The sequence below is a fragment of the Mustela putorius genome, unplaced genomic scaffold, assembly GCF_011764305.1.
Source record: "Mustela putorius furo isolate JIRA1106 unplaced genomic scaffold, ASM1176430v1.1 tig00000095_pilon_pilon_pilon, whole genome shotgun sequence".
Lineage (NCBI taxonomy): Eukaryota > Metazoa > Chordata > Mammalia > Carnivora > Mustelidae > Mustela > Mustela putorius.
The window spans coordinates 14591082-14611561 of record NW_025421280.1 but is presented as its reverse complement, the minus strand read 5'-3'; the positions used below and the strand labels follow the sequence as shown (position 1 = coordinate 14611561).

At 43.7% G+C, this 20480-nt stretch overlaps 1 protein-coding gene across 12 annotated transcripts in view; it reads left to right on the top strand.

Moving 5' to 3' along the window:
- PXK (PX domain containing serine/threonine kinase like) overlaps window positions 1–20480 on the top strand; it is an 81578-nt gene that overhangs the window by 23334 nt on the left and 37764 nt on the right. For all 12 annotated transcript variants that reach the window (XM_045078386.1, XM_004738261.2, XM_045078377.1 and 9 more), the window contains exons 2-4: window positions 4125–4175; window positions 6430–6477; window positions 16297–16483. In XM_045078386.1, the coding sequence (XP_044934321.1) occupies window positions 4125–4175; window positions 6430–6477; window positions 16297–16483 (286 nt within the window). The remainder of the gene's footprint in view (window positions 1–4124; window positions 4176–6429; window positions 6478–16296; window positions 16484–20480) is intronic.

Genomic DNA, 20480 nt, shown 5'->3' with positions numbered 1-20480 from the left:
CTGTATGGATTTAGAAATAATTGCATTAGCATATTGCTTAAGAGATTTGCCACACTACACGAATCAGTCTTTTTTTTTTTTTTTTTTTTTTAAAGATTTTATTTATTTATTTGACAGAGAGAGATCACAAACAGGCAGAGAGGCAGGCAGAGAGAGAGGAGGAAGCAGGCTCCCTGCTGAGCAGAGAGCCTGATGTGGGGCTCGATCCCAGGTCCCTGGGATCATGACCTGAGCCGAAGGCAGCGGCTTAACCCACTGAGCCACCCAGGCGCCCCTTTTTTTTTTTTTTTTAAAGATTTTATTTATTTGACAGAGAAAGATCACAAGTAGGCAGAGAGAGAGAGAGGGAAGCAGGCTCCCCGCTGAGCAGAGAGCCCGATGTGGGACTCGATCCCAGGACCCCGAGATCATGACCTGAGCCGAAGGCAGTGGCTTAACCCACTGAGCCACCCAGGCGTCCCACGAATTAGTCTTAAAATATTTATTTTATGGGATGCCTGGGTGGCTCAGTCATTAAGCATCTGCCTTCTGCCTTCTGCTCAGGTCATGTTCCTGGGGTCCTGGGATTGAGCCCTATATTGGGCTTCTTGCTCAGTGGGAATCCTGCTTCTCCCTCTCCCACTTTCCCTGCGTTCCCTCACTTGCTGTCTCTCTGTCCAATAGATAGATAAAATCTTAAAATATATATATATATATATGCACATATATTTTTATATTTATATTTATATAAATTTATTATTTATTATTTTATTTTATTTTATTTTATTTTATACCCCCATATGAACCCAACTCAGCATGGCTGCCAGGTACACAACTGATTCATTCATAATTGAGTGGATATTGTTGAATTGCCATCCTTAACATATTCCTGAGAAGGTGGGAATTCCTGCTTTGAGAACTTTATACACTTTTCTTAAATACACGGAGTGGAAATGAAAGATAGCGCAATAACATCTATTTTAAAATTCAGTCACCAGGTTAACAGTGCTTATTTGGCTTTGTTTTCTAAATCACCTATTTAAATGAGAATTCAGTAGAAAAGATTTGTTGAATACCTTGTTGATAAGCATTTGTTGAGTAGTGATTGTCCGTAATGCCTAAATCATACCATCCAAGGAGATTAAAACAATTCTGAGCCTTTGAGGAAAGAATGTCAACATTCTTAAATGATTTAATCTATACCTTCATCATGAATCCTCCTGTATATAGACAGAAGGCTAGACTAGATCTGTGTTTCCTGCTTACTGTCTTCGTAAGAATTATGCGGGGAGGGGCGCCTGGGTGGCTCAGTTGTTAAGCGTCTGCCTTTAAAATCTTAAAAAAAAAAAGGGAGGCTGTTAACACATGTAATTCTAGGGTTCTATCTCAGAGATTCTAATTCAGCATTTCTGGTGCAAAGCCTGAGAATGTGTGTTTTTTTTTTTTTTAAGATTTTATTTGTCAGGGGGAGAGAGAGAGCATAAGCAGGGGAAGCTGCAGGCTGAGGGAGAAGCAAACCCCCTGCTGAGCTGAGCAGATAGCCTGACTGGGGACTGGGTCCCAGGACCCTGGGATCATGACCTGAGCCTAAGGCAGCCGCTTAACCACTGAGCAACCCAGACGTCCCAAGAATATGTTTTTTTTTTTTATAAAGATTTTATTTATTTATTTGACAGACAGAGATCACAAGCAGGCAGAGAGGCAGGCAGAGAGAGAGAGAGAGGAGGAAGCAGACTCGCTGCTGAGCAGAGAGCCCGATGCGGGACTCGATCCCAGGACCCTGGGATCATGACCGGAGCCGAAGGCAGAGGCTTAACCCTCTGAGCCACCCAGGCGCCCCCAAAATATGTATTTTTAATACCCTCTCCTCTCTCTCCTCCTCAGGAGCAGAGAGATGTTAATGATCAAGCAGGTAGGGGGTTTGGTCACTGGATTTGGTTTCTTTGGAAAATGCCATCACTGCCTCTCTATTCTACCCTTTCACTTGCTTCCCTAATCCGGGCCTTCTCTAGCTGGGGATGCATATAGAATGCAAACTCTGAACACCCAAAATCGTGGATCTTAGTCTTCCGATTGCTACCACTCCTTGTTTGAATACCTAAGTTTAAACTTTTTATTTTAGGTAATTACAGATTTACATGCCGTTGTAAGAAATAACACAGAGAGATCCCATATGTCCATCATCCAGTTTGTTTCAGTGGTACTGTCTTGTGAAACTGTGGTTCAGTATCACAGTCAGCACATTGACTTTGATACAGTCTAGATCCAGAACATTCCCATCAATCCAAGCATCCCTCAGGCAGGTGTGGATGGCTGATGCACTACAGAAACTTATTTTTCACAGTTCCAGATGTTGAAAGTCCGAGATCAGGGAGCCAGCGTGGTTGCCTTCTGGGGAGAGTCCTCTTCCTCATTCATCACTGGTACTTTCTCAAAGTATCCTCTTGGTAGAAGGGGCAAGGGATCCTTCTGGAGCCTCCTTTACTTGGCACTAAACACATTCATGAGGGTTTCACTTCCATGACCTAAGAACTTCTCACAGGTCCTGCCTCCTAATACCATTATCTTTGGGGTTCGTATTCAGCATGAATTTGGGGGGGGAGGGACACAAACATTGAAAGCATAGCCCCTCACTTTGGCTTTCTATAGCCACACCTGCATCCCTACCCCCCACACCCTACCAATCCAGCCTTAACTCCTACAACACTAATTTGTTCTCCGTATCTATCATGTTGTCATTTCATGAATGTTAAATAAATGGAGTCATACAGTTTATAATCTTTTGGGACCAACTTTTTCACCCAGCATAACCCTGGAGATTCATCCAAGTTGTTACGTGAACCAGTAGTTTATTCTTCTTTGTAACTGAGTATTGCTGTGTGATACGGATGCAGCAGAGTTTAACCCCTCACCTGTTGATGGACATCTGGTTGGTTTCTAATTTTGGGCTGTTACTAATGAAGCTGCTACCAACACTGGAACAGAACATTCCTGTACAAGTTTTGTGTGATCATAAATGCTCATTTCTCTAGGGTAATGCCCAGGAGTACAATTGCTGGGTCACATAATAGTTGCATGTTTAATCTTTTAAGAAACTGCTAAACCGGGGCGCCTCGGTGGCTTAGTGGGTTAAAGCCTCTGCCTTCGGCTCAGGTCATGATCCCAGGGTCCTAGGATCGAGCCCCACATCGGGCTCTCTGCTCAGTAGGGAGCCTGCTTCCTCCTCTCTCTCTCTGCCTACTTGTGATCTCTGTCTGTCAAATAAATAAATAAAATCTTAAAAAAAAAAAAAAAAAGAAACTGCTAAACCATATTCCAGAGTGAGGGTCCGTTTTACATGCCCACTGGCAGTATATGTGTGATCCAGTTTCTGTGTGACTTAGCCAGCATTTGGTATTATTTTTTGTTTGTTTTAGTCATTGTGGCAGGTGTGTAATAATATTTCATTGCGGTCTTTGTATGTGTTTTCCAGATGACTAGTAATGTTGAACATCTTTTTCTGTGCTTATTGCCATCTGTATGTCCTCTTGAAAGGAATGTGTATTCTACTGGAGTGTTCTGGCTGGAGTGTCCACAAATCCTCATTAAAAATGTTGGTTGAGGGGCGCCTGGGTGGCTCAGTGGGTTAAAGCCTCTGCCTTTGGCTCAGGTCATGATCCCAGGGTCCTGGGATCAAGCCCCACATCAGGCTGTCTGCTCAGCAGGGAGCCTGCTTCCTCCTCTCTCTCTGCCTCTCTGCCTACTTATGATCTCACTCTCTGTCAAATAAATAAATAAATAATCTTTAAAAAAAATGTTGGTTGATGTATTGTTGAGTTCTTCTGTGTCCTTCCTGTCTAATAGTTCTATTAATTACTGAAAGAAGGGTGTGGAAGTCTCCATCCATAACCATGAATTTGCCCATTTCTTCTTTCAGTTCCGTCAGTTTTTGCCTCCCGTATTTTACATCTCTGGTGTTTGGTATATATACATTTCAGATTGCTGTGTCTTGCTGGTTGATTACTGTTTTATCTTGATGCAATATCCTCTATCTCTAGTACTTTTCTTTGCTCTGAAGTCTACTTTATCTGATATTTTCAATTAATTTTGATTCTCTGATTTGGGTGTCTTATAACAGCCTCTTTCTTTCTCCTCTCTTTTTTTAGGAGTATATCATTCGGGTGCAAAGAGGAATTTCAGCAGAAAACAGTTGGCAGGTAGGCATTTTTTTTTTGTCCCTAGAAAAATGTTTAACTGTTTAAATAAAAATCTGACTCAGGTTATCCAAAACTGTGGGAAAACCAAAACATGCATAAATATGAATCCTGCTTCTTTTAGATATAAACCTTCCAGCTTTAAGATTTATATCCAAAGGGTTTTCTGTTCCCATTTGTTTGGTTTAATTGGTATATGATGTTACCACAGAGAGTATCTAGGAATTTGTTGTCTAGTTTGACCCAGAGTAAGATAGATAGTAGGTAGATGACTTGTTTTGTTCTTAGTAATTCATACTTCTCCCCTGCAGCCATGTATAGGTGGGGCCCGTTAGAGTGAGGTCCCTCGGATGGAAAGCCTAGAGGGGACCCTGGACATTGTACAGCTCAGAGCCTGTGCATTTCATGGACTCCCCATGGACTTGCCCTATAGCCCGAGGGTCTGTGCTCTTCCGTAGTGGAAAGAGAGTAAAAACTGCCTACTTAGATCCAGAAGTCCTTCCTGTGTCGGTTGACTTGCAGAGGGTGGGTGACTTCTCTCTAGGGGCCATTTTTTCTTGCTTTTGTAATTATAACCCCCCCCCGCCTTACAAAGCAGCGTATGTACCTTGTCCTTCAGGCCTGAATCTTAGCTCTCACCCTGAGCAGTCTTGGACCACAGTGGTCCACACTTGGTCTTCTCTTTGCCTGAATTTTCAAACTGGTTTTTTTTTTTTTTTAAAGATTTTATTTATTTATTTGACAGAGAGAGATCACAAGTAGGCAGAGAGGCAGGCAGAGAGAGAAAGGGGGAAGCAGGCTCTCCACCGAGCAGAGAGCCCGATGTGGGGCTTGATACCAGGACCCTGGGATCATGACCTGAGGCAAAGGCAGAGGCTTTAACCCACTGAGCCACCCAGGCGCCCCTCAAACTGGTTTTTTAAAAATTATTATTTTTTGTTTATTTGAGGGAGAGAGAGAGTGAGAGAGAGCACGAGGGGGGAGAAGGCCAGAGGGAGAAGGACACTCCCTGCAGAGCTGGGATCCTGATGCAGGACTTGATCCTGGGACTCCAGGATCATGACCTGAGCTGAAGGCAGTGGCTTAACTAGCTGAGCCACCTAGCACCCTCAAACTGCTTTCTGCGTGAATAGTTACACTATTTAACATCTCTTGAACATTTGTTGTCAGGCACTGATTCAGGCACATTAATTCACTCAACCCTTTAAAAATACATATGCATGATTGGAGCTCCTTGTTTTACATTCAAGGGTTACTAACTAGGCAATGGTCACACACAAATCAGCGACAGAATAGGGTTGAAATCTGTGTATTTGCCATGATTCACTGCTGTGTACCTTTCGCTCCTTTGCACTTATGAGGGATGGCCTTCTATTTTAACTCTTGTATTTGACAAGCAGGGCAAGAACATTGTCCTACCAGGGAAATCAATCCTTGGGGTAGTTTTCCAGATACAAGGCATTAGAATCCTGGGGATACTTCCCCAAAACGTGGACTCTTGGGCCCCATTGTGGACCTACTGGGGGAGATTCTCCGAGGGCAGAGTCCTAGAAGATGGTAGGTAATTCTGCTCACTATTATTTTGGAGTCCTCAACAAGCGTTGCAGTCAAATCATTCAAAAGCAAAATAATTTCCTTGCCCAGAGCCTGAAGAGCTAGTGGAATTTGACTCTGGCCTAATCAGTGCCATCAGCATAACTAAGAAAGAATGTGTAGACAGTGGAAAGTGGACTGTCTACCAAGAGGGGAAACACAGGGAATTGGGAAAGGTGTGGCCTCTCTGCCTGCAGGTACAGTCCTATCTCTAGAACGGTGGGTTCTCAACTGGGGGAAGTTTTATCCAGGGCAAGGATGAAAGGGCCTCAAAACTGTTCACTTCCCTTTACTTTGATTTCATGTTCAGTAAAACTTTTTTGGGTGGGAGCATAAATCATTAATTCATCTTTCCAGGTGCCTGGTTAATGAGAAAGATATTTAAAGGGCTATTCACCCTAAAAACAAATACATCATCATTCTCTTTTACCTATTGGCATCTTGTGTGTTTGACTGGTGTTAACCGGTTTCCCATGGGCCTAGCTAGCTCTGGGCACTGATAAGTCTGTTTTCTGGGCCTGTCAGTTAAGCAATTTAAGCACCTGGTGTAAGCCCTACTACCTTTAGTTCAAGTGCCTCAGCCCTAGAATGCTAATAAATATTAAATAAGGAAATGAAAGAGGTGGTCTTTACTGAATGAAAACACCGCTCTCTTGTCTTACAGATCGTTAGGAGATACAGCGACTTTGATTTGCTGAACAACAGCTTGCAGGTAAATACTTGAAAACACTAATGACACATGGTCATTGCTTGGGGTGTCCTAGAAACTGGTTGGAAAGGGCAGTATCAAGAACAAAAAACTAGCAGATCTTTCTGGTGGAAGATATAGACTTATACTTTAAACAGATGATGTGTGGCTCTAAAAATAAACTTTGGGAAATAAACATCTGATTTACAATAGTCACAGGCAAGTGAGTCCCTGTGTGCGAGATGATATCCTTACCACAGTCATGGGATGCTGTGTGTCCTCTCTTCTGCACAGATAAGGAATGACTGGCAGGGTTGCTGGAGTCATTCACTTAGAGCTGGGACTGTCTCAGACTCTCACCGCTGAGCTAGACTGCATAGTCAGCCTTGCAGATCAATACTCAGCAGGAGCTAGAGATAGCCTTTTTCAGTGTAACTTTTTTCCTCTTAAATACCTATTGCTAACTCCCTTTGATTTAAATGTTCCTAACTTGGTGGCCACAATGGAAAGAGGGATGAGCTGCAGAATCTTTCTGGAAATAGCTGTGCTTGCTGGTCATGATGGAAGGGTCTTAGAGGGGCGTTAGCACCATAGTAAGTTATGGCAGTAGCACCCACATCCCCATTCAGCAGATTGGTCTTCAAGTGCCATGGGTGATTGCAGACCACTGGGCCTGGGTCATATCTCAGATGATTGATAACGTAAACCCTGAGCAGGTGTGCTTGGTTTATGACCAGTTCGGCCGAAAGGTGAAGCACTGCTCTCCCTTCATTGATGAGCTTGTCATCACTTATTACCTAGTCTGAGTGACCACTGGTCCTGTCCACGAAGGTCAGGAGGACTTCTGGCTGAGAGTGAGCACATGCTTCCTTTCCTTCAAAACACCATGGTTATTGATCAGGCTTTGGAAAACAGCATATGTAGAGTCCAAACTACAACATTATTTACAACCCTGCTGAAAACAGAAATGCCTAACTTGGTCTCTGATAGAATTGGCCTGAGTGTCTGTAGACCTTTATATAATTGACAGATGGTTGTGCATTTGACAAATTGTGTCTCTTTAAATTTTAATTATAGTATGACCAATTTAAATCTTCAGATAAAATATTGGGAGAGATCATGGGACGCCTGGGTGGCTCAATTGGTTGGACGACTGCCTTCGGCTCAGGTCATGATCCCGGAGTCCCGGGATCGAGTCCCACATCGGACTCCCAGCTGCATGGAGAGTCTGCTTCTCCCTCTGACCTTCTCCTCGCTCATGCTCTCTCGCTCACTGTCTCTCTCTCAAATAAATAAATAAAATCTTTAAAAAAAAAAATATTGGGAGAGATCAAATTCTCCTTATTGATGGGTTTAATTGGTTTCATTTATGGATTTTTTTCTTTTTAAAGATTATTTATTTATTTATTTGACAGAGAGAGAGATCACAAGTAGATAGAGAGGCAGGCAGAGAGAGAGAGAGAGAGAGGGAAGCAGGCTCCATGCTGAGCAGAGAGCCCGATGTGAGGCTCAATCCCAGGACCCTGAGATCATGACCTGAGCTGAAGGCAGCGGCTTAACCCACTGAGCCACCCAGGCGCCCTCATTTATTGATTTTCATAGCATATTCTTTCCACTTAGACAAAAGCTGGGTCTCTGATGATGTGGATAAGGCACCGATGTGTAGTTCATTCCAGCAGTGGATTTTCTCCACAAGTCTCTCTAGACGTTCCCAGGCAGCATTTCCACAATGGCATTTGGGAGTTAACATTGAGCCTACTACGTGTTTTCACCTTGATGCACAAGAGAACCTTTGCCCACCGATCTTCATACAGTGTCATTCAGCTGGGACTGAGGAGGGCTCATGGGAGGAAGGGCTCTGAAATTGAAATTGTAGGCCTAGCCCCCAAGAATGGGTCGGTGGGGGGGAGAGGGTTTTTTTCCCTATTTGTTTTTGCTTAGGGGATGTAAGGTTGGATCTCTATGGCGATTCAGTTATGGCCTTTTTAATATAATAGAATTTTATTTTTGCTTCAGTATAATTTTCCCTTTGAAAATAGGCACTTTCACTGTGCATTTTATTTCAAATGCAAATATCCACGTGTATTGATGTTGGCTTATGCTGGGCAGGATATGGCCAGACATCATTTCAGTGGGAGGTTTTTCTAGATCCAAGTAAACAAACAGAAGAAAGTACATACAGCTTTTTGGCAAGAAAATAATTTCAAAACAACCTCCATAAAACAGACCAAAAAGACTCTAAAAACCACAGAATAAAACTGTGACCATGCTTTTTAGTGTCTGATTACCCTTTCTGATGGATAAATGAGTTCCTGCTGAAGAAAGAGAAATATAATACATATACGCAGAGTTGTCTGTCTCCAGTAGGAGAGATGCCAAAGTGGGGGAAAAAAAAGCAGAATGTAAAATTATACATGCAATATAATAGAATTACATGAAATGTTTAGAAAGAAAGATTGGAGGGAGATATGCCAAACTGTTAACAATGGTAATCTCCAGGTGGCAGGACTGTGGGTTTTATGGTTTTTTCCTGGCTCTTTATAGTGTTTCGTACTTCCCAAGTTCTCTATAAACAAGCAGATATAAGCCAAATAAGCAAAGCTAAGGTAGGTGCGTTTTCATAACTTTATATAATGAGTGTATTTTGTCTTAAAGAAGAATCACCACCTTATTTTAAAGATTTATTTATTTACTTTAGAGTGGGAGAGAGAGTGCATGTGAGTGGGCGGGAGGCAGAGAGATGGGAACAAGCAGACTCCCTGCTGAGCGGGGGGAGCCTGCCAGGGCAGGCAGGGGGGTTGCTGATCCCACGACCCTGAAGTCATGACCTGAGCCAAAACCAAGAGTCAGTTGCCCAACTGACTGAACCACTCAGGCGTCCCTGAATCACTAACTTATTTTAAAGGCAACATGAAATGAGTAACCATCCAGGGAGACCACATACAGCAAAACAAAAGAGAGGACCAGGAGCTGAAATGATGGGAAATGAGCTAGGAATGCTCATGTTGGGAAGGAGCCCAGACCCTGCCCCTTTCAGCGGGGAGACCTTGGGTCATTTATTTTCCCTCTCCATCCTCACTTTCCCCATCTGAAACAAGGGGTTGAACCAGGTGACTTCTCTGTTGTAGCATGGATGCTTTGTGATTTGAATTTCATTGCCCACTGTTGAACTAGGAGAGACTCTGTGGTACACTGGGGGGATATTGGAACAAATTAAGGGTTCATTGAAAACTTAGAACTCCCTAGAATACTCATTGGAATATGGTTGAAGGCAATTTGTAGACCACTGAGATCTGATCATGAAAATGAAAGATTAAATCCTTGGGGCACCTGGGTGGCTCAGTGGGTTAAGCCTCTGCCTTCAGCTCAGGTCATGATCCCAGTGTCCTGGGATCAAGCCCCACATCGGGCTCCTGCTCAACAGGGAGGCTGCTTCTCCCTCTCTCTCTGCCTGCCTCTCTGCCTACTTCTGCCTATTTGTGAACTCTGTGTGTGTGTGTGTGTGTGTGTGTGTGTGTGTGAAATAAATAAATAATCTTAAAAAAAAAAAGAAGATTAAATCCTTTGAAGGATTAATCCTTTGAAGGTTCCTCCTCCAGACAGAACTAGTTTTCTTGAAACTACAGTATAGTTTGTCATGTACTTTAGAGGCCTCTATGAGCGGGTCAGATTATGGGATCTAGACCTCACTTTGGCAATTATTCCCCTTCGTCTTATCACTCTGCAGGTAAAATGGATGTGTCTTTGGGGACTTCTCCACTGACTTTCTTATTCCCTTCCCCATACACAGGGAACTCAAGAAGGGAATCCATAGGACATGTTAAAGAGGAAAGCTCTCAAAAATGGGAGGGTGAGGGGTGCCTGGATGGCTCAGTAGGTTAAGGCTCTGCCTTCAGCTCAGGTCATGATCCCAGGGTCCTGGGATCGGGCCCCGCATCAGGCTCTCTGCTCCGCCGGGAATCTGCTTCCCCCTCTCTCTGCCTACCTCTCTGCCTGCTTGTGATCTCTGTCAAATAAATAAATAAAATCTTTTAAATAAATAAATAAATGGGATGGTGAGCTGTCATGGTTTGAAGCCATCAGTGTGGAAGTGTCTAGGAAATCATTGCCTAGAGACTTGATTGCTCTCTGTACTAATATTCTCTTTCCCTCCCTCCTAATGAGTCATTGGACTTGTAGACTTTATATTCTATAATTGGCAAACATTTTAGAAATTCTGGGAGAAAGCTGAAAGAGTAAGTATCTCTCAAATGCTAGTCTTTTTTAAAAGGCAAGCTTTTAAAGTAACACACATATTACATACTAGTAATGCTTGTAGAAATATTTATTGTGAGATCTTCAGGCAGAGTAGGAAACAACCTCCAGTCTGTCCAGCTGACCAGCGTAGTAAACATAGCAGAGATACTATAATTGCAGCTGTTGGCAAAGAATACTTTGTTTCATCTGATGATTTGGATCAGGTGATGGGATGAGCTGCTGGGATGTCTGGGCAGATCAATATATTTTCCTAAAGTGAAATGAAGCTTGAACGTATAGATTGATGGAAGCTTGAAGGCCACAAAGTTCAAAACAAATACCTTATCGAACTCATTTTCATATCCTCACCATGAATGAGAAATAGCCCTGTTGGGGTTTGAGTCTGATGTTATAGATGTGACTCTCCATCCTGTTAATTTTTAAAAAAAGATTTTGTTTATTTATTTGACAGAGATCACAAGTAGGCAGAGAGGCAGACAGAGAGAGAGAGGGGTAGGCTCCCTGCTGAGCAGAGAGCCTGACTCAGGGCTTGATCCCAGGACTCTGGGATCATGACCCGAGCCGAAGGCAGAGGCTTTAACCCACTGAGCCACTCAGGTGCCTCAGCTCTCCATTCTGAGTCATGTGGATCTCATCTGGGTGTGCTGTCAGGCGGGTAGTGTAGGCAAAAGGGCTGATATTGGTACACGTGTATACACACACACACACACACACACACACACACATATATGTATGTATATATAAAAATACATAATATAAATACATATACATATGTAATATACACACATGCATATAAATATATATGTGAAGTATATATATACATATATATATATTTAAGACTTATTTATTTGAAAGAGAGAGAGAGAGAGACAGAGCATGGGGAGGAGGGACAGGCAGAGGGAAAGAGAATCTCAAGGAGCTGTCCTGAGCAGAGTCTGATGCGGAGCTCAATCACAGGACACTTTTAAGACTTTATTTATTTATGGGGCGCCTGGGTGGCTCAGTGGGTTAAGCCGCTGCCTTCAGCTCAGGTCATGATCTCAGGGTCCTGGGATCGAGTCCCGCATCGGGCTCTCTGCTCAGCAGGGAGCCTGCTTTCTCCTCTCTCTCTCTCTCTGCCTGCCTCTCTGCCTACTTGTGATCTCTGTCTGTCAAATAAATAAATAAAATCTTAAAAAAAAAAAAAAGACTTTATTTATTTATTTATTTGAGAGAATGAGAGAGCACACAAAGGAAGGGGAAGGGACAGAGGAAGAGGAAGAGGGACAAGCAGACCCCCAGCTGAACAGAGAGCCTGACTCAGGGCTTGATCCCAGACCCTGAGATCGTGACCTGAGCTGAAGTTACTTAACTGACTGAGACACCCAGGTGTGCCACCCCACCCCACAAGAGTTGTATACTTAACCAACTATGCTTTTTCATGGTAATTTTTAAGAATCCTTGCTGTGTATATGGTCAGTTTGATAAGCATGAATTTTTCTTTCCTTTTTAATTAAAAATGGTAAATGAGAAATGTAAACATTTCATAGTATAGAAAATTTATTTATTTTTAAAAGATTTTATCGATCTATTTGTCAGAGAGAGGGAGAGAGAGCACAAGCAGAGGGAGAGGCAGGCAGAGGGAGAAGCAGGCTCCCCGCTGAGCAGGGAGCCTCATGTGGGACTTGATCCCAGGACTCTGCAATCACAGCTTGAGCCAAATGCAGATGCCTAACCAACTGAGTCTCCCAGATGCCCATCGAAAAATTTATTGACCAACCCACTCCCAGAGTTAACTGTTCTCAAGGAGGTAGTGTGAGTCCTTTTAGACATCTTTTTTCGTGCATATATAACCATGTCCATGGGCTTAAACACACACATATATGTATGCACACACACAAATGAGATTGTATTCTGCAACTTAAGAAAATAATTTTTATTTTTTAGTTTTTGTTTTGTTTTGATTTTTTAAGATTTTATTTAGTGGTACCTGGGAGGCTGACGGTTAAACGTCTGCGTTGGGCTCAGGTAATGATTCCAGGTTCTGGGATAGAGTCCTGTGTCAGGCTCCCTGCTCAGCCCCACTCCCTTCTCCCTCTCCCTCTGTGTGTTCTCTCTCTCTGAAATAAATAAGTAAATCTTAAAAAAATAAAATAAAGAATTTATTTATAAAGAGCAAGAGTGCATGCAAGGTGGGTGGGGGGAGGGATTGTAGGGTAGGGAGCTGACTCCCAGCTGAGCAGGGAGCCTGGTGAGCAGGTCTTGATCCCAGGACCCTGGGATCATGACCCAAGCCCAAGGCAGATGTTTAACTGAGCCACCCAGTCACCCCAGTAAAAGAACTTTTAAAAGAAATATCAGTTGTGTTTTTAGTAGTACCCTTGATTACTCTATATTACGCAATGCTCTGGAACAACAACAAAATAATAATAAAGTGATTCACTTGGATATGTACTAGCTGAGTGATGTGCTTTCTTCTTAAGTATGCTTTTTATTTAGTTAATAAAGAAACTGCTATTTGGTAAAGCCTAATTGTATGAATGAGGAAAATGACTTGAAATACATGTCTTATCTGGCAGTGAATTATGCCATGATAGAAAATTCATTTTAAGTATGCTCTGACACATTTTCATAATTATGTTGGAGAAATAGGCAATTTAGAATTGTCAGCCAACCTTTTCGTCTTGTCCAATGTTGAGTTCAAGGTCTTCACTGTTTGACAGATATAGAGTGGAATAGCTAAGTTAGGTTTGCCCTCATGGGTGGTTTAGATTACATCTTTTCCTGAATTAAAGATGCCCTTCTCTAGAGACCTTCCCATCAATCAATATGCATGTCTCACTTGGGCTATTCTAATATAAGCATAAGTATAGAGTACAACTGCTCTTTGAAAGTGATTTTGCTCATTAAATTAAGATACCAATCTACCAATCTGATACTTTTTTTAAAAAAAGATTTTGTTTGTCAGAGAGAGCGCGTGAGTGCACACAAGCAGGGGGAGCAACAGGCGGAGGGCGAAGCAGGTTCCCTGCTGAGCATGGAGCCTGATGTGGGACTTGAACCCAGGACCTTGAGATCATGACCTGAGCCAAAGGCAGGCACTTAATAAACTGAGCCACTCAGCTGCCCCCTAAGGAACACTTACTTATTTTTTTATTTTTTAAAAGATTTTTAAATTTATTTATTTTTGATACAGAGAAAGAGTATGAGCAGGGGGAGGGGCAGAGGGAGAAGCAGGTTTCCTGCTGAGCAGAGAGTCTGATGTGGGGCTCAGTGCCAGAACTCTGGGATCATGACCTGAGCCAAAGGCTGATGTGTAACCGACTGAGCCACCCCAGCTCTTAGGAACACTTAAAAAAAATTTTTTTTTTTAATTTTATTTACTTATTTGATAGAGATCATAAGGAGGCAGAGAGGCAGACAGAGGGGGAGGCAGGCTCCCAGCTGAGCAGAAAGCCCCATGCGGGCCTCAATCCCTGGACCCTGGGATCATGACCTGACCCGAAGGCAGAGGCTTTAACCTACTGAGCCACACAGGCACCCCTCAGGAACACTTTTTTAACATAAAACATAACAGTGAAAACAAACAGGAAAAAAAGAAAAGAACCTTCAGGAAGCAGAATATATGCATTAAGAGGAACATCTCAGGCTCTTCAAAAGAATTATATTTTATGATCTCAGAGAGATAAGAAATTGCATTACATTCAGGATGCTATTAAAGAAAAGAAAGACTAATCAGAAATTTAAAAAAAAGATAATAGAAGTGAAACCTCTGGGGTGCCTGGGTGGCTCAATGGGTTAAGCTTCTGCCTTCAGCTCAGGTCATGATCTCAGGGTCCAGGGATTGAGGCCCGCATGGGGCTTTCTGCTCAGCTGGGAGCCTGCTTCCACCTTTCTCTCTGCCTGCTTGTGATCTATCTCTATCTGTCAAATAAATAAGTGAAATATTAAAAAAAAAAAAAAGAAAGAAATGAAACCTCTTTAGAAGAGCTGAATGATAAAGGTACTATTCCTGAAGATTTTTTCAGTAGGAAAAAAATATTGTCTAATAAAGGTGGAAAATAGGAGAGAAAAGGTGAGAATAGAGGACCAGTCCAGAAGACCGAACACTGGAATAAGAGTTCCAGGAAAAGAAAGCAAAGGGTACAGACGGGAAGAAATAATGACCTAATACCAGAAAATACCAAAGAACAGAAGGATGTTTGTTTCCAGATAGAAAGGGCTCAGTACACAACGCAGAGGGTGAAAATATATCTGCAGAGAGGCCCATGGAATTCACAAACTGGGGTCAAGGAGAAGACCCTAGAAGCTTATAGGGGGTGTAGTGAGGGCACGGAACAAAAATGGAAGCAAAAATCTACTGCTAATAGCACCAGAAGCTAGAAGACAATAAAGTCGTTCTTAAAGACTCGGGAGGAAAAATATTTCCAACTTAGAATTCTACATCAAGATTCTCTATTATTCAAGTGTGAGGGTAAAGTGAAGACTTTCACACATGCAACTTTTCAAAAAAAAAAAAAAAAAAAAAAAGGATCTCCCTGGCTCTCTTTTTAGGAAGCTGGCAGAGGGTATCCTCACTAAAAATCAGGGATTCTTCTACAAAAAAGGAATGTATGGATCTAGAAGGGGGGGTTCAGCAGGAGACAGGCAAGAGCATCCCTAGAGTAATTTGCCAGGATGCCAGCCCGTGGGGGGAGGGACCACCAGTCCTGCTTGGAGCAGGCAGTCCTCAAGAAGATGAAACTGATGCATCTTTGTGTCTGAATATGTTGAGAAAATTCTTAGATGGAGAGTTTAGAGTTGAACAGAAAACTAAAACAAACAAAAAAGACCAGTTGATAAAAAGGAATTGTAAGCATGGCTTTCTGGCTCTGTGATACAGATCACCTAATGTAAATAGGAATATTGCACTAAATAAAATTATAACTATACTGGAGGGATTAGGAATAGATTGCATGTGGGGTGAGAAGAGGATTGTGAAAGAGAACTTAATCCAGAATGGGAAATTAATAGATTAATACCTAACAGTGAAAATCAATTCATAATGAACCCTGTGCCAAAAAGATGGGCTGAGAGAATTCAATGTGGCTGTCTCTGGGGAATGGATAATGGCTTGGTCACCTGTTGGCAGAGGTGGTTGTGGGGGGAGTGTCGCAGGGATGCTAATAATAAAAAGACTCTTTGAAATTATGTTCATATATAAGTTTGATAGAAAAACTTTTAAAAAATTAAATTTGGGGGCCCCTGGGTTGCTTAGTGGGCTAAGCCTCTGCCTTCGGCTTAGGTCATGATCCCAGGGTCCTGGGATTGAACCCCGTGCTGGGCTCCCTCCCTGCTCAGTAGGAAGCCTGCTTCTCCCTCTGCTTATGTTCCTTCTCTCACTGTGTTTTTGTCAAATAAATAAATAAAATCTTTTTAAAAAATGACATTTTAAAGTTGCTATGCTTTATATAGCATTTTATGAATTCTGAGTGGTAGTTTTTTCACATTTTTATCATAGCACTGAAATCAGTATGCATCTCAATGATGTGTAGTGGTTCAGGATTCTGATATTATATCTTCTGTGGGGATGACAGGAGCATAATACTTTTTCTCTTCTAATTAAAGATTGCAGGCCTCAGTCTACCTCTTCCTCCCAAAAAATTGATTGGTAACATGGACCGTGAATTCATAGCTGAGAGGCAGAAAGGTCTGCAGAACTATCTCAACGTTATCACCACAAATCATATCTTGTCTAATTGCGAGCTGGTTAAGAAGTTTTTAGACCCAAACAACTACTCTGCAAACTACACTGGTAAGCAAGGCGATCTCTGAGGTATGGTTGCATAACTGTAGAGACACTGTTCTTTGCTGGTGACAACATGTGGGAGAAGTTATTTCCAAATGGGGCTGTGTATATATTTGTTATAGGGCATTATCTGCTTATTAATACTTTACCCAATTGTAATTTACTGTAAGAGGGTAAGAAGTAATTTACTGTAAGAGTGTAAGAAGAAGATAATTACTTCTAAAATGTTTATGATGTCTGCACAGAAGAATATGAAAGAGAAGTTATTGAGTCCTATACTTAGTCTTGTCTTTCTTATCTTCCCTGACAGAAAAGAAAGTAAATAATCCACCATAATCTGTACCATACTCTCAATTTGATTTTTATTTGGGTTTGTTTCTGTATTTACAACATACAGTATGGTTTTTCTGGGTATTTCTTTATACCAAGTGGTTCCAAAGGGTCCTTTCTGTGTCTTCCCTTTTGCCCCCAAGGCAAAGCCTGAGGAGGAGCTAGTTTCTTCCCGACTTTCCCTGGATCAGTCAGGGGACTGAGGTGGAAAGGGTGCCAGTTACACACAAAGCTAGCGTCAATGACCTAAGCCTCTTGTTAGCAGAACGAGTGATTAAACATTCAGTGTTCCCTGGGGTGGCCTTGAAGAGACCAATGGAAACCATCATAGAACTGAACCAGTGACTAGAATTCGACTGATTTGTTAAAGCTGAGCCATGCTTAAAGTCTTAGTGGAACTCTGGGTATTTTTAATAAGCTGATTTCCTTGCTGAGAGAATAGGTTGTGTACACGTTACATTTCAGGTCCTCGAAACACTACTTATGAAGTAATTAAAGGAAGGCGCTTTTATACCTGTTTCAGAGAGAGGGAAATAGGGGACTGCTTGTCCTCTCTCAAGAGAGGGCAAGAGAGCTTTAGAAAATTCTGATGCCCAGGTACTCATGCCAATTAAATGAAAATTATGGCGGATTGGCAGGGGGGCATGTAGTTTGGAAAGCTCCCCGAGAGATTGCAGTACGGGGCCAGAGTTTGAAAACCATAGCCCTGGACCTTGTTTCTCACATCCCAGTGTGGTCCTCTGACCCACAGCATCGGCATCACTGGGAGCTTGTCAAAAATGCTGAATTCAGGCCCTATCCCAAACCTACGGGTCAGGATCTGAGTTTATCAAAGTCCCCACGTGATTTGAGTGCACACTAAAGGGTGAGAAGCCTTGCTATAGAATGTACCTCCTGTCTTCTAATGGAAGTACCTGCAGAGGTAAGAAAAATGCCTTCTAGAATGCAACCAAGTGAAGGAAAGTTTCGTTCAAACTCACATTTACTCTAAGTGACAAAATGGAGCATTACGTTACTACAAGGCTGTCATTCTTGCCCCCGGTTGTTTCTTGGTTCACCTAGGAGAAAAGATATCACAGGCCAGGGGCCCCCAGGAGAGCGTTAACTCCTTCCAGAGTAGCATCTCTCGTGGCCTGCAGTCACCATGCTTCACCTCCGTTGTTCCCCACAGTGTCTGATGGCGAGCTGTCGGGACCGCTGCTATCAGATCAGCCCTAACCTAGCCCCGTCCGTTGGTCTGTCCCTGTATTTCCCGAGAGTGTCTGCCATGTGTTCCCTCAAGGTACAGTGCGCACAGGCTGATGCGGCCCGATCTGGAGACCTTCCCCGTCTGTGCCGGGTACAGCCCTGGCTGGTGGGGGTGCGGGTGCAAGGAAGACATGCTTGGTGAACACTAAGTTACGTGGGGTCAGAGCTAGGGGAGATTTGGGAACAGGCATACCCAAACTAACCCTTTCATTCCATAGGCAGGAGGTCACCTGAGAGGAAAGGCCTTACCTTGCTAGGGTTGCACATGCATTGGACTGTGCAAGTATACAATGTCTGAGTGTTTTCCAATTAAAATGCTGCTTTGCCCCTGGAAGATGATCTGATCCCTGTATTTCCTGCTGTACCCCCTCACAGGCTGCTGTTATACTTGATCTTTTCTGTTCCCCTGCTTCCGCTCCTGGCATGGCAGACAGTCAAGAGTCCAAAGCAGATGTGGGCAGAGATCCAAGAAGGCTGCCAGGAGCTCCCACTGGGATCCAAATGCTCAAGAAGCTGCTGCTATTTAGAGGACTCAGCCCCGTAATGAAACAATAGGGGATGGATGCTGTTTTCAGAGAGATGCTGATATATAATTCAGAGATTGCCCCCTTTGAATGAAACATCAGAACTTGCCTTGCCTCTAGGCTGACTCACTAGCAGCCTCAGGAAAGGGAAGCCCAGGCAGCCTCCTCTGCACCAGCTTGACTGAGCCAAATCCCTGAAATACCAGGCGGACTTGTCCAGCTTCCCGCAACTCAAAGTTTGGCCTCTGGTTCCCAAGGGCATTCTGCGTACCGCCACCCTGTGGCTCCTCTCTGGGCAAGGCCTCTGCCCCCTTCATATGGATAAGGTCGCCACCTCTTTCCTAGTGGTCCGTGGTCACTACCTACTCCACTTCAGCACAATCTGAGATCTGTGCTCATGTGACCGAAGTCACCAAGGCCGCTTTTCCTGCCTCTTGCTCTGAGGTTGAAGATGCCTGGTTGGAGGGGGACTGTGACGCCAGCCCCGTCCCCAGGGGTGGGTAACTAGGAGCTTCAGGGCATCAGCAGCTGCCTCCTCTCTCCCTGGGGCTCCAGCCTGGGATTTCTGATCTTTTCTTTCTTTTCCTGGTATTCTCCAGATGACCAAGGAAATAGAGGTCCCTGGCGCTCTGTGGGGGAGTTAGGAGGTGCCCATTACCAAGTCTGATGGAGGGCCAGCTTTTGTTACAGGGAGAGCAGGTGTCTCCTAGTCATGAGGGCTTCATATTGGAAAACACACGTGCACACGTTCCCCACCCCCACACACCTCACTTATTCATCTTATTGACGGGGTACTTCTATCATTTAAAAGCGTCGGCGCACTATATAGCCCATCTTCCCACTTCAGACCTCAGACCCCTCAGAAAAGGGGATTTTAATGTCCATACAGAAGTCACTTGGACCAGAAATGAGGAGGTTTGGCTCCTGGGCCCCAGCTTTGTCATCAGCAGCATTTTTCCTCTGTGAACCTCTGGTCCCGGCCTAGAAAACAAGAGGAGAGGGAGCGGGGGTGGACAGGGAGTGTACAGGCTGTCTTCTAGTCCTGAAACCCCAGGAACCCTGTGAGTTGGTCAGGTAGTAGTGGGCTCAAGGATCCAAGGAGGGAGGGAGGGATGGGATGGGAATGGGGATTATATTCAGAATCAGGGCAGGGCGCTCTGGAGAGGTGGTAGGCCCAGGCCCAAGTCAACTGTGTGAGCCTCTATGGCGCCACCTGCTGGAGCAGATCGGAGAGTTGAAGACCAGTTGCAGGGCTGGGGTCTGTCTGTTCTCTCTTTTTTTTTTTAAAGATTTTATTTATTTATTTTACAGAGAGAGAGATCACAAGTAGACAGAGAGGCAGGCAGAGAGAGAGAGGGAAGCGGGCTCCCCGCTGAGCAGAGAGCCCGATACGGGACTCGATCCCAGGACCCTGAGATCATGACCTGAGCTGAAGGCAGTGGCTCAACCCACTGAGCCACCCAGGCACCCCGGGGTCTATTCTCTTGTCACGGTGATGGGGCTGGGACCTGGGATCTCAGAGGCTGCACACAGTGGGGGCAGCTGGTATGTTGAGAGCTGACAAGTCAGAGCTCTTCGGGAAGCACAGGGTGGGCCTGAAGGCCTCACTCTGCATTTCCTGTCTGGAAATGTTGTTTCTCAGCATTTTCCTGAGCATGCAGTTTTCCCCCATGTGTCTGTCAGTATTAAGGAAATAGAGGGCAGATGACTTTCTTTTCATGGATTTCATGTTCTAGTGGAAGAGAGTGTCCACATCCATTGAACATGTACTGAACCTTTAGTTCTTGCTGCGTCTAGTATTTATTGAGTGCCTGCTCTGTGTCAGGTGCTGCAGATAGAGCATTAAGGAAAGCGTAGCCCCCTACCCCCACTGTTCTGCAGGGGGATTGACAGGTGAAAGC